General features: G+C 38.8%; 1 protein-coding gene across 8 annotated transcripts in view; it reads left to right on the top strand.

Annotated features, from left to right (window-relative positions):
* Positions 1-13,377, top strand: part of ACACA (acetyl-CoA carboxylase alpha) — a 249,999-nt gene that overhangs the window by 131,035 nt on the left and 105,587 nt on the right. For 7 of the 8 annotated variants that reach the window (XM_080677835.1, XM_080677836.1, XM_080677839.1 and 4 more), the window contains 5 exons: positions 3,927-3,950; positions 6,658-6,801; positions 7,573-7,669; positions 9,084-9,191; positions 13,298-13,354. In XM_080677835.1, coding sequence (XP_080533961.1) covers positions 3,927-3,950; positions 6,658-6,801; positions 7,573-7,669; positions 9,084-9,191; positions 13,298-13,354 — 430 coding nt within the window. The remainder of the gene's footprint in view (positions 1-3,926; positions 3,951-6,657; positions 6,802-7,572; positions 7,670-9,083; positions 9,192-13,297; positions 13,355-13,377) is intronic. The other variant, XM_080677837.1, reaches the window with a different exon arrangement.

Raw genomic sequence — 13,377 nt, 5'->3', positions numbered from 1 at the left:
GAGAAGATGCTCAGCAGGTTTAAGTGCTTACCAAAGTGCTTTCCTGTATCCATGGCTCAGCTGCCGGTCTCTGCTGTGTTATTTTGGCACTCTAGACTTGTAAGACTGGAGAGTTGAGTTGAAAACTCTCAATATATCATTAGAGTAGCCCAAGGTCCCTTCTTGTCAAGGAAGACTAGCTGATTCCAGGGGGAAAGAAAAGCAGAATCCAGGGCACCTGTAAATCCCTGTAGTTTTGTGCTGTGGGTTTGTAGCTAATTATACAGCACACAGCAGTAATATGCTGCAGCTCTGTTGGCATACTTGTTTCAGAAAGAGCAAAATCTTCCAGCAGAGCAAAGAAGGGCTTTAAAGAGGCTGCAAATGAATGAATCAATGATCATTTTATTGTAAACTAAAGCTCTACATTGGAATGAGGGCATCTGAACTGCGAGGAGGTGGTGGGGAGATGCCAATTGAAATACATGGTTCAGATGTGTTTTAAAGCTCTTGATTTGGATTCTCCTGCAGAAATAGTCACGCACGGAGACCACCACTGGTCACAGCCAGTCAAATTGCTCTTTCTTCTATGGTACTGCTGTTAGTGACTACTAGTAGGTTATTCAGCCGACCTCTTCTTATTCTGCTTTGCTGCCTGATTTCAAAAGATTTGCCCTATATGGCTCTCAGTCACAGCTTGATGTAACCACTGCTTGTTTGCATGCATCCCTATCATTTTCATATAGGGTCTTCCTCCCCTTCATGTTAGAAGGCAGAAGAATCGGGAGCATTTTTATATGATAAGAAATTTATTCAGGGCCAGCTAGAATCAAGCAAAATGAAATTCAGCTGGAAGGGATGGCAAAAGGCTCAGAGAACTTGTGACTGCCAGAGAAGTCAGTGTTCCTTAAATAAAGAGGGTTCAGCTAGCAGGCAGCAACTCTGACTTTGCATTCATATTGAAGCAGGCTCTCCAGCCATTCTAGGCAGACAGATCAATAAAATCAGAGGTGACTTAATGCCAAGAACCTCAGAATTCAAAGGATTTCTCTTGTCCTTCTTTAAATTTATTCTTTATTGATGTGGAATGCTAGCCTCGGAAACTGCGATGAGAAACTGCCCGGTTTAGATTCTGGTTTATGACAAGCCTATTGAACAGTGTCCTTGGAATGCATCCCCTTTGGTTTCTCAGTTCTCACATCTATAAAATGGAGCTGTTCTACTGGAAAGAAAATGATTCCAATAGTCATCAAAACATTGTGAATGAAGATTCATCGTAAGTGCTTTGAATAGCCTAAACAGCAAATGTCTTATGAGAAGTGAATTTATATCCCATGTGTTTGAAAATGCAGTTGATTGCTTTATCAGAGATTGAGCAATTAGATTATTTTTGCATGATGGGTATGCAGTGAATGTGGTAGATTTTATTCTATATATTTAGCCACATAAATGGAAGAGTTGACTCATACAATCTCTTCCTTGATTGTTTTTATGCAGACCATGCATCTAACCTCCTAGTGTATAACAATACTGTACAGTATGCCACATTGGTCATAATCTTTAATTGATCAGATAGCCCCTGATAGGGCAACAAAATATGTAAATGATCATATGGACATGGCTAACTATTTACCTTGTAACAGAGAATTTATCCTTCCTTCTCTCCAGCCCCACAAATTCTTATTGTACCAAAAAGGAAAAGCTGCCTCTAAACTTACCTCTTACATGATTGATTTGATGCCATTCTTTTAAAAACTGGAGATGTTGGGAGTTTTTGTTCATACCCCATACTGTGTAGATGATGCACAATTTCTATAACAAAGCAGCAGGGGGCTCCCTATGAGAGCATGAGAATTGCTGATGGTGAAGGACTGGCTTTTGGTTGATGGTGTTCTTTTCAATTCAGGCCCTTTTCTGCTGAAAACTTGGCCATCGTCCTGTGAAGATTCCCTAAGGGATTAAAGTGTAGCTACAGAAGCAGCGAGACCATTTTGTTAGTTTAAGAAATTGGTTAACAGTTGAGAGAGATTATACTGGTTTCTAAATTCCAGAAACCTGGATAGATGGAGCCTGAGATTGCTTTGGTTATAGGGTCCTTCTCTCTGAACTGAGTGAGGTTCATAGGAAGGAACTGTGCAGGTGACTCCTTTCTTTAGAATCCTTTATATCTTAAAAGCAAGACTTTTATATGTTCTCATTAGTGTCTACATTTAATTTTCTTAGTTTTACCTCCCTTTGCTCTAGAACGTATGCATACTTCATGTTTGTTGTTGAGGGCCCAGTGCATTATAGCTAAGGATGTCTTGTAAAATGAAACCTATTCCCCTGAGTGAGAGGCTGAAAGAATGCACACAGCAAAGGTGCAGGTTTTTGCACTCGGAGGTTGCGCTTGCTGTCTTAGGAATTCACTCTGTGATACAGGTTTGATGCAGAGAGCATTGCTACTCACAAATCACACGAGGTATACAGTTTGTGTGCAGTGATATGTCACAGCTTTTTATTTATATGGCCAGCTCAGTCTGTTCTGCTCCTTTCAATGCCATGGAAAGTGCATCATTTTCCTCCCTCTCTCCTCCTTCCCACATATCATCAGCACCACCCACTACGTTCTGTCCGTTAAGTCCTCTGTGTGCCAGAAAACCCCAACAATGATTAAATGCTGATAAAAGAATGTTAGAAGGTTAAGATATCAACCCCCTTACAGTCCTCCTAAATTGTGGGTGGTAAGTATAACTTTGCCCTTTTAACATTGGAAATAAGAGGTTTTAGTTGGTGTGGTTTTTTTTTTTCTTTATGTTGAGGAAATGCCTGACATTTTAAGAAACAAAAAGATTTGGTAGCAAAGACCAAAGTGAAAATAGGAGACTTGCTTTGCAGTTTCCATAATTACCCTAGTCTTTCTTTCATGATTTTGGTACATTCTTTATTGGGAATAACTAAGGTTAGCCAAATTTAGGTAAGGTTTTATTTATGAGAGGCCTAGAGTTTTTAAGCTTTCAGCAGTTTTAAAAAGTCATTATTACTCTAAACAAAATATATAAATGATAATTTAAAAAGTGTTAATTTTTACATATTATATCCCTCTAGCCATAGAATCATTTATCATTATATTCCTACTTGATTTTCACTTCCTTAAAGCTCCTGTACTACAAAGCACCCTCCTTTCCAACACCAACACCACTGCTGTCATCACTACCCACTACTATCCACCACCACCACCACCACCACCCACAACCCACCACCACCACCACCACCACCACCACCACCACCCACAACCCACCACCACCACCACCACCACCACCCACAACCCACCACCACCATCCACCACCACCACCCAGCACCTACCACCACCCACCACCACTCACCACCACTGTCCCACCCAGATCTATGGGAGGAAGATGTTGGTGGAAGAGACTTGAAAGGCAGCTTGGGAACTCACTGGCTCCTTTTCTTTGGAGGAGAGTTTGTAGGTTCATAACATATTCTTCAAAAACAATTAAGGTGGGAGGGGTTATAGAATCAACTTCTCTGGACCTCCTTATTACATTTTTAGCAAAGTAGGAACAAGAAAGAAGATTCTCTAAGAATCTTGTGAAGAATTCTATTTCATATTGAAGGTTAATATGCCATATCATATAACTTAAATTAATTTTCATGAGCCCATGTTTTATCACTACTCTGCATTTTTTTTTTGTAATAGAGCTATAAAAAAAATCCATGGTAAATATATTTGACCGTTTCCATAACGGCTGCTTGGTGAGGTAGGTCAGGAGGCATGCCTCTTTGGAGGCACCCTGGAGGTGGAAGGGTAATGAGCACTTATGTCTGCTGAATGCCAGAGCTGCCAAATTGGAGCTCCTCACAACTGGTGTGTATCTGCTCTGACAGTTCTTTTATTATGGCTTTTACTAACCTATGAGTAACTAACTGTGATTGTTTAATTACAGAGGGAACATCCCCACGCTAAACAGGTACCGTATGTTTAGTTTTTTTTTCATTTCCAATTAAAAACACCCTTTTTGTAACTTAGAATAGTGAAATCAGGGGGGAAAATAGCCCTATACTGGACAAGCTAATACGTTACCTTCTGCCAGGGAGTCTATCCTGAGCTCCCCTTTGGATGTACTAAGTTATTCTTTCTATTTGGAAAACATGTCTTCAGCTTTTCTTCAGCTATTAAAAAAGCAATGCTTGAAAAGCCTCAGTATGGAAAAGCTCTTGTCAGCTGTCAATGAGAGGAGAGTTGTCTGCTTGATGTTCATCTTTGCTGTAAACTTTTTTTTTTTTTTTTTGTTATATGTCTGGTTGGGGCTTTCATAGGAGAACCCCTTAAGGTTATCACTATCCTGGGAAATTGTTCCTAATTTTTTTCAGTTTTGAGTTTCTCTTATTTGCTTCTCAGAGGGATGCAAATTCAGAAATAGCTGATCTCATGTTTTATAAATTTGTTTGCTTTTTTTTGTCTAAAATGATGATAATGATATGAAAGTCAAGTTTATTTCAGACCTATAATAAGAGTCACATTGGAAAAGTATATTTAAGTTTTGATGTGTGTAGCCCTGGGAAGAGGTTTCTAGGCCAATATAACACAAGTGATATTTTAGTACTTTGAGTTCCTTCTGCTTCTGAGCCAAGCAAGGCAACACAATGCAAGTTTGAGAGGAAAGCAATTCTGATTGGAATTTAATCCACAGAATGCTAAAGCAATAATAGGTTGGTGGCGAGCTCTTTGTACATGATCACTTATACATTGAAATATTTATAGGCTTATGTTTATTTTGTCCCTCTCCCTTTAAATATTAAGTAATCAAAACTCGTTAAAGCTTTTAGCATCCAATTTAGATGGGAGCGGAAAGGGAGTGCTTTTGTTTGGTCCTTTTGCCTACCCTTGGAGACTGGGCTTGGTTCATTCCTGCCTGCCTTCAGCTGTTCTGACCCATGAACATAGTACCAAGGGAAACTGAATAGTGGATATTTCCCATGGGGTTCAGCTGAGTGAAAAAGATATTTAACCCTATGTTTGTCACAAGCACAGCCTGATAGCTTATTTAGAGGGAGTTCCCTTTAAGTGTTACCTGGAACTCTTTTATCTTTCCTTTCTACTATCAGGCAGGTAGAAAAGATACCATGCCTCACAAACTTGCTCCTTTAGTGAATATATTTGGTGATCCTAGAAAAGAGGATGATAGCATTTCGGAGTTCATACAACTCTGAATCCCAATTTCTAGTGAGCACCATGTGTAAGACTTGCTTGCTGTGTTTCATTTGTTTGTTTATTTCATTCATGGTATCAATGGTTTCCTCTCCCACCCTACCCTGCCTTTCTATTCCGCAGTACTATCAAAGATGAAGTACCTTCTTCATAGTCATGAGTTGCCAAGGGAATAAAAACCCGGAGTGTCAGTCTCTATAGTCTGTGTGAGCAGCACTTCCATCCTATAAAAAAAATTCCATTGCCTTTTATAATTACAATTTGCAGTAGAGTACAGTATGTGCCCAGATCTCAAGTCCACATTGCTGGCTCTCTTCCCCCTGCAATGCTGCAGGTGGTGCACTTAAGGAGATTTTAGAGCAGCTCCCTGAAGGTCAGGTGCCATTGCCTTGCTCTGAACTTGCTTCCGATCAGTATGCCGGTAACATGTCAGGCAAGTCCTAGAGGCATCCTTCAGCTTGGTCCTTCCTAACAGGCTGCCCTGATTGACTGGGCATTCAGAAACACTTTACAGTATTATTTATCAGTGCATACTGCTGAGGTGCATCAAGGAATATACAGCTTCATTATGTTTTTAGATTGAACAAATCAGTTCAGTTCTCTTCGAGCATCTCCATTTAGCACTTGTTTGTCATGCTTACACATACTGTGAGACCCATGCTCTGCCCTTTCATATCCTGCTGGGATTTATTAAGGGCTTTTGGTGAAGGTATGCTTACCTTAGTATAGAAATGTCTGACTATAAAATAGAAATTTTGCAATTTAGGATTGAAAATGTCTCTCTTTCAAAAAGGGAGGAGCTATAAACCTTATGATTGCTATCTCTATCAGCCCATTAAAGAAAAAAGTAAATACTTCATAAGTTCCTTTTATAGACTGTGACTTGTTTCTGTATGGTAAATAATGTTTTTTATAATGATCTACTAAACCATTCCAAATGACTTAAGAGTTGTTGCACATGCATATATCTATCTGTGAATACTTAAATCTATTACAGTTACTAGAGAAAAATGCCTTAAGTGTTGCCTAGTTACAACTTACTTGGCTTGCTTACTTCCTTTTAAAATAGGAAATGTTTTAGGGAAGGGGAAGATGCAGAATGGTTTTTAACCCCTATGTGCTGTTTATTCATCAGACACGCCATGATGTCATTGTATTAAAACTGCCATGAAATTCCTGACAGTCCTTAGATTTTTATTTGGAGAAATTTTGGAGTGGTAAAAATATAGCTTATGTGTCTGTATACATGGGGCGGGGGTGGTGGTGGTGGTGGTGGTGGAATTCAAATGAAACGGTTAATGTGACTATAGCAAGACAGCCTTATCCATACTGGGTAAAAAACCAAATCTGCTCTGCAACCTGACCCTATTTCTGAGTTTTCTCCTAGCTCCTTTTCCCTATTGTTACTCTCCCAGCCCTTGCTCCTACCCTCCTTGTCTGACACACTTGGTTGAATTACCATTTAGAATGTCCTTCTCCTCCAACCTCAACCACTGTGGCATGACTCATGTAGCTAATGTCAGCGATGTGCTATTGGACAACTCATTCACTCCACCATGTCAGCGGATGGGCGGAATGGTCTCTTTTCGGACTTTTGAAGATTTTGTCAGGTAAGACACTGTGGAGCTGTGTATGTACAAGAGGAGCGATGGGCGTCTGTGTTTTGGGAGTCTCAGATTTCTGCCAAATGAATAAAGGTCCCCAGAAGAGCCATGAGCCAGCTAAGGAGATGTAGCCCTTGCTGTATATGCCCTCAGAGAGGTATATGTCCTTCCATTTCTACCTCTCACTCAGACTCTACAAGCCTCTAGTTGTTATATGAGCCTGGTCAGAAAAAAAGAAACAAACAAAAACCATCGTTTTCCTTAGGAGCTAGCAGAAGAAGCTGTCTGCTCTGTGATGAGTGAAATGTCAGGAGAAATTAAACACAACACTAGAGTGAGCCCACCAGAGACGATACATCTTTTGATTAAATGCATTCAGCATCTATCTCTTGATGTATACTGATGCATTACCCTAGGGGGAGGGGTAATTACATTGGTCTGTCACTGCTCCAGTCCCAGGCTCTTTCTGTTACTTTAAGACTGATGATGACAGCAGTGCTCATATCTTACATACAAAAAAAGCAAAACTAAAAGCTTTAGATCATTCTTTATTAAAAAGAAAAAATATGCTTTATTAAAGTTGAAACAATCCATCCCCCTAATTTCTGCCACTTGGTGAAATTTTGCATATCACCTCTAGCCACTGGTGATTGCGTTCAGTTGACTGTTGAGCACAAGGTAGGGTAGATTATTCTTTTAGACTGAGCTGGCAGTGGCAGCGTTCATATTCTGCCACTTGGATTTTCATGGTGGGTGTTTTTCTCTGGTATTTTTCAGGATCTTTGGTGAAGTGATGGGCTGCTTCTGTGATTCCCCACCCCAAAGCCCCACATTCCCTGAGGCAGGTCACACGTCTCTATACGATGAAGACAAGGTATACTGTCCCTTTGGGAGACTGCTTTGCTCCTTCAGATACATGACTTGTACTGTGTATATACTATCTTTCTGACTTTGGAGTGTTATAGGAAAGAATTCATCTTTTTTTAAAATCCTGACCTGAGGATATTTTTTTCATTGATTTTTCTTTTTCTTTTTTAAAGATAATGGAGGGAGAGAAGAGAAAAACATTGATGTGAGAGAGACACATTGATTGGTTGCCTCTGTTTGCACTCTGACCGGGGTTAGGGATCCACCCTGCAACCAAACAACATGCCCTTGATCAGGAATCAAACCTGTGACCCTTTGGTCCATGAGCTGATGCTCTAACTGGCCAGGGCAAGAATTCATCTTTTTACCCTACTTTATGTTATTTAATTTTATATACCTCATCAAGTATTTTTGGAAATCTGTAGAATATAAATTCTGACCTAAAACATAAATAAAACATATTAATTCTAGAATCCATACTGTGGAATAGGCTTGGCTGTATCCATTGTAGCTGCCTCTGGATCTCTGAATGCTGTTTCAAAGAATTCAGCTTTGGTTGCTTCAATTCTTATGTAGTGATGGCTTGTATATTTGCACAGTGGTACTATTATAGTCTTCAGGGAATGGTACACTTAGATAGCAGGAAAAATATGCATTTTGTTTAAAACTTTGTCCTTTTATTAAATCCCTTCTATTCATTTCTCAGTAAATAAGTTGTTGTTTTTCCCTACCAGATTCTTTTTCTGTGGTTTGACACTTCTACTGTATGATAAATTGTTAGGAAATATGTTATGAGGGAATATGTTCAGATGGCTTCTTTCACTCATTTTTCTTCACCTTCTGTGAAGAGATGTAGCTGTTGTTTTCATTCCCATTTTATTGGTAACAAAATTGAGACTGATCTTCAAGGTCATGTCAAGTCAAGGTTTAGGGCCACGTCTAGCTAATGCCTTTGCTGCCTTATCTTTTATTTTATTTATTTATTTTTTTAAAATATATTTTATTGATATTTTACAGAGAGGAAGGGAGAGGGATAGAGAGCTAGAAACATCGATGAGAGAGAAACATCGATCAGCTGCCTCCTGCACACCTCCCACTGGGGATGTGCCCGCAACCAAGGTACATGCCCTTGACCGGAATCGAACCTGGGACCCTTGAGTCCGCAGGCCGACACTCTATCCACTGAGCCAAACCGGTTTCGGCGCTGCATTATCTTTTAAAAGTTGGATATTTTACTTCATTTAATCTCCATTGTGGATGTTGGGTGGTGGTTTCAATTTGCTTATGAGTGCTAGTGGGCAAATCAAAATCTCCTGTGGGGCATATCTGTTTTTCAGTCATTCTACTAAGTACTATAATTTTTCTCTGCCTCTGTATTAGCCAGTCTCCTAATGTCTTTGTCTTGTGTTCTTGGGTTACAGGTCCCCAGGGATGAACCTATTCACATTCTGAATGTGGCTATCAAGACTGACTGTGATATTGAGGATGACAGGCTGGCAGCAATGTTCAGAGAGTTTACCCAGCAAAACGTAAGCCCTCAGCTGGGTGGAAACCTGTGACGGCTCCTTTCCTGCTGGCTGGATATCATACCCATCTTTTTATCAGTTGCTACTTGTAAAGCCTATCACTGTTGATGGCTCTGTCCTTCACATAGTTCTCTGCCTATAGGGGTAAAATTCCAAAGGGACTTAATAGTATATAATAAATATCTTTTTATGTCAAGAAATATAGACCTCAACTATTTAAAATGTATCTCGCACTGACATCAAACTTCATAGTTTAAAACTAAATTTCCATCATTTTTCTTGACCTCTTCTGACCCCCCATCTGCTCCACCACCCCCCGCCCCCGGCCCCGCCAAACAAAACAAAAACCCCAAGTAACCAGTCATTCAGAAATCATTGACTTCCTCTTTTTCCTTGCCATTGCACGATGCTACTCCTTTACCACAATCTATGTATTTATTTGTATCTGGTCAGTCACCAAGGTCTGTCTTTTGTTTGTACTGTCTCTTTCCCTCCCTTCTTCCCTTTCTTTCTTTTCAGATTTTTAATTCCCACTACCATCTCTCTGGTTTAAAACCTTATTCACCTCACACCTGAGACACTACAACAGGTTTACTTGCGATCTACCTATCTTCCTTCACTCTTCCCTCCAGATAGTTTCCATTCTGTTCACCACCACAAAATTAAATGGCCAAAATGCCCTCTTACCAAATTATTCTCCCACTCAGCAATGATTCTTTGTTACCTCTAGGATCTCTCCTTAACTTGATATTTAACATCAGCCTATTGACGAAGGCTAACAATCTAGCCTTCACTGTTCTGGGAAAATACCCAAGCTTTTGTGTCTCGTCTCCTCTACTGCCCCTCACCCGGAATGTTTCTTTCTCTTTCCAAATCCTGCTTGTTTTAAAGACTGTTTCAAATTTCACCTCTTCTATGAGAACTTCTCGAATAGCCCTAACTGAAATGTATTTTTCCTCCCTTGAACTTTTAATTGGTCAGCATACATTCACTAGCAATAATAATACTTTTTATTTATAAAGAACTTCTGTGTACAGTTTTTTATTTGCACCTCACCACAGTCCCATGAGGTTAGATTAGTTAGGAATTATTCCAGTTTTGCACATGGGGGAAAAACTCAAGCTTAGATTAATTATACCCCTCCTCCCCCTTTGATCACCAGCTAGCAGATGATGGAGCAAAAATTAGTACTTAAGGGCTTTGATTCCACCTCTAGGGGCCACAGATCTAGGTGCTTTAGTAAATAATGTATCTTTTTTTAGCCCTGAAGATGCTTCATGTCTAGTTGGAGGGACTGGTTAGGCATGCTCAAAATGATAGTGTACATATAGTTACATGTCATTGCAATATATGATAGATGCCAAAGTGTCCTCTTCAACTGTCCTTAATGACAAAGACCCATGTGTTTTCTTTGAATGGGAACTACCTAGTTATAGTGCTTATTATAAAGAAAGAACTGAATAGATTTTTAAAAGCATGATTTAGCAGTATAAACAATTAATGTCATCGGCATTCACATCATGTAATGCTAATGGTAGATACCTGTGAAAAGATGGTAACTTTGTGCTTAACGTGAGTCCTAGCATTTACTCCATGTTGCTCTGGAATTATAGTGGCCACCCTGAAGAAAGGCACTTACAGAAAAGTGAAAATAGGGGACATGCCTGGGAATTTTTCTTTAGAAGAGAAATTCACCTTTCTTTTTGCCCTTGTCTTGTGAATACATAAAATTAACCTGAAACCAGGGACCAAAGAAACCTTAGCTGGAAGAGTGCTAATGTTGTGCATGACTGCTGATGCTGCTATTTGCTGAGATAATCTGAAATTTTCTTCTCAGGTTTTGAGGCATTAATTGCCCTTATTTGATTGTTTTGACCTCAACTGTAGGCTTTTTATTACACTCAGATCTTAGTGCTGTATGTCATCATATGTTGATTTAAAGAGGCAGTTTCTTCATCTTCATTACATAAATTTATAACATTAATTGGCAATAAGAAATTACCTTTATCTTTTACTGGACTTGTAAACTGAGGCACAGAGAAATCCATTGTCATTGCCCGAGGCTATTCAGAAGGGTAAGGGTAGACATTCCAAGCCTAGAGAAGCTGTTAACTGCATCAGATACTGTGCTTATCCAGAAATATTAGGCATTTTCACTTCCTTGTTTTGAAAAGAATGTAAAAATAAAAATAAGGAAAGGTAATAAAAAAAAAAAGCTGAAATAACTAGTTTTATTTTTCACTTCATGATCATGTTCCTAGCAGTTTAGAAAAAGTTTCTTTTTTTTTAAAGCACACATTAAACTATCAAATAGGTTGATCCAAATTGTCCAAATAATCTTCTAGTCCCAGCATGTCTTTTTTTCTCTCATAGAAATTAGGATCATATATTTGTAAATGACTTGTGGAGGAGATTGAAGCAGTCAGTGTAAATGGAGTTTCTCCAGGTGCTGGCGCCTAATCGCTGGGTAATAGCTGTGGACTTGCTGTGAGGCCCGCATTATTACAATGTAATCAGAATCCTGTTGCTCTGCTGTTATTGTCAGCCACTTGTGGAATTTTAAAAGCAATAACAGTTTTGACTTTAAATCATGGCATTATTAAAGTTATTTTCTTCCCTTGCCTGAACATAGCTATTGATGCTTGTCTTTGAAGGGCTGGGCTGTGGTGGAATTCTTTGTTGGTGGTATCAGAAGAAATGTTTCTGTTCCTTGGCACACTGAAAGATTGAGAACCACCACCACTCACCCCTCCCTCCACTCCTCCCTTCACTCCTTCCTTCCTCCATTCTCTCTTCCCTTCCTCCCTTTTCTTATTATAGTATCGATACTTGGTTATTTATAATAACAGTTATGATGTCAGTACAGATCATTTATTAAAGTTATTAAACCAAAATTTATGTATATTTGATCAGGGAATTTATTATTAGGAAATTTATTTTTCCAATTATGTTTTGCTTATGTTGCTAATTAATTTTATTACTAAGTAAATGCCATAATAGAAAATGTTCTCCAATAGGAGGAAATGGCTTGGGACTGTGCTTATTTATAAGCAAACTCCAATGTGGATTTTAAAAATATATAGTATCATGAAAATCAAGAATTAGCTTATGAACATATCTCTTGGTTAGAGTTATATCAAGGAATTGATGAAACTAAAGTCTGGACTTAGGTTGCAAAAGCCCACATATTTTTTCTATTTGTGTTACTCATATATTTTCACAGGTCATTCAACTGGTGAGATTGCTTTTCTACTTGTTGCCATGTAGCCCCTCTTTGCTAGGGCCCTTTAAGATCATGCTGTTTACTTATTAGCTCATTAAACTGTTCCTTTGTCTCTCCCTTTTGAGATAAGTGAGCAGTACAGATAGAAGAAAGCTTAGATCCAAAGGCCCAAGACGCATATGAGACAGTCTTGACACTGCTGGTCTCTCTTGCCTTATAATACACTGCTCAGCTATGCAAGTGGAAATATGAATAATCACTAAATTTAAAAGTCGATTAAACATTGCTTTTAGCAATTTTTAAAGAGAATTAAAAAAATACTTTCATGTAAAGTTGCGGGGGGACATGTTCTAGAAGAAATGAAAAGATCAGGATTTGTTAGGTTGGATTCTAGGAATGCTATATATGATGGTAGGTGCTATCTATAATCTAAACAACAGTTTAGAACCTGAATTTTCCACTTAATAAAATTTTCTTCTTCTCCCTCTGATCTGAATGACCTGATTTCATTTATCTTCTGTTTTAGTTTTAATCTTCACATTTGAACATTCTCACCAATGTGATTTCTATAAGTAGGAATTGTGCTAAAATCTACCTTGAAGTGAATCAGACCTTAGAGAATTTAGGTGACTTCATATGACCCCTTTTCCTACACAAAGTTCTCTCTCAATTTTGTCCAGATCAATATAAAACCTATCCCATAAGACTTAGTCCCAGGTTCCAGATGGAGATTTATTTATTTGCAAGTTTGAAGGTACTAAGCCAAAACATAGATAACCAAAAAGGATGTTTAGCCCAATTAGAGCCTGTGGAGGACTGAATTGGGGTAAGATTTAGGATGAATGGAGATCTTATCTTATCTTTTATTTTACATGTTTCTCCATAGAAAGCTACTCTGGTTGAGCATGGAATCCGCCGCCTTACTTTCCTGGTTGCACAAAAGGTATTGGCAATATGTGAATTACA

This window comes from Plecotus auritus (assembly GCF_963455305.1).
Source record: "Plecotus auritus genome assembly, chromosome: 7".
Classification (NCBI taxonomy): Eukaryota; Metazoa; Chordata; class Mammalia; order Chiroptera; family Vespertilionidae; genus Plecotus; species Plecotus auritus.
Note: the sequence above shows the minus strand (reverse complement) of the source record. Positions and strands in the feature narration are given on the sequence as shown.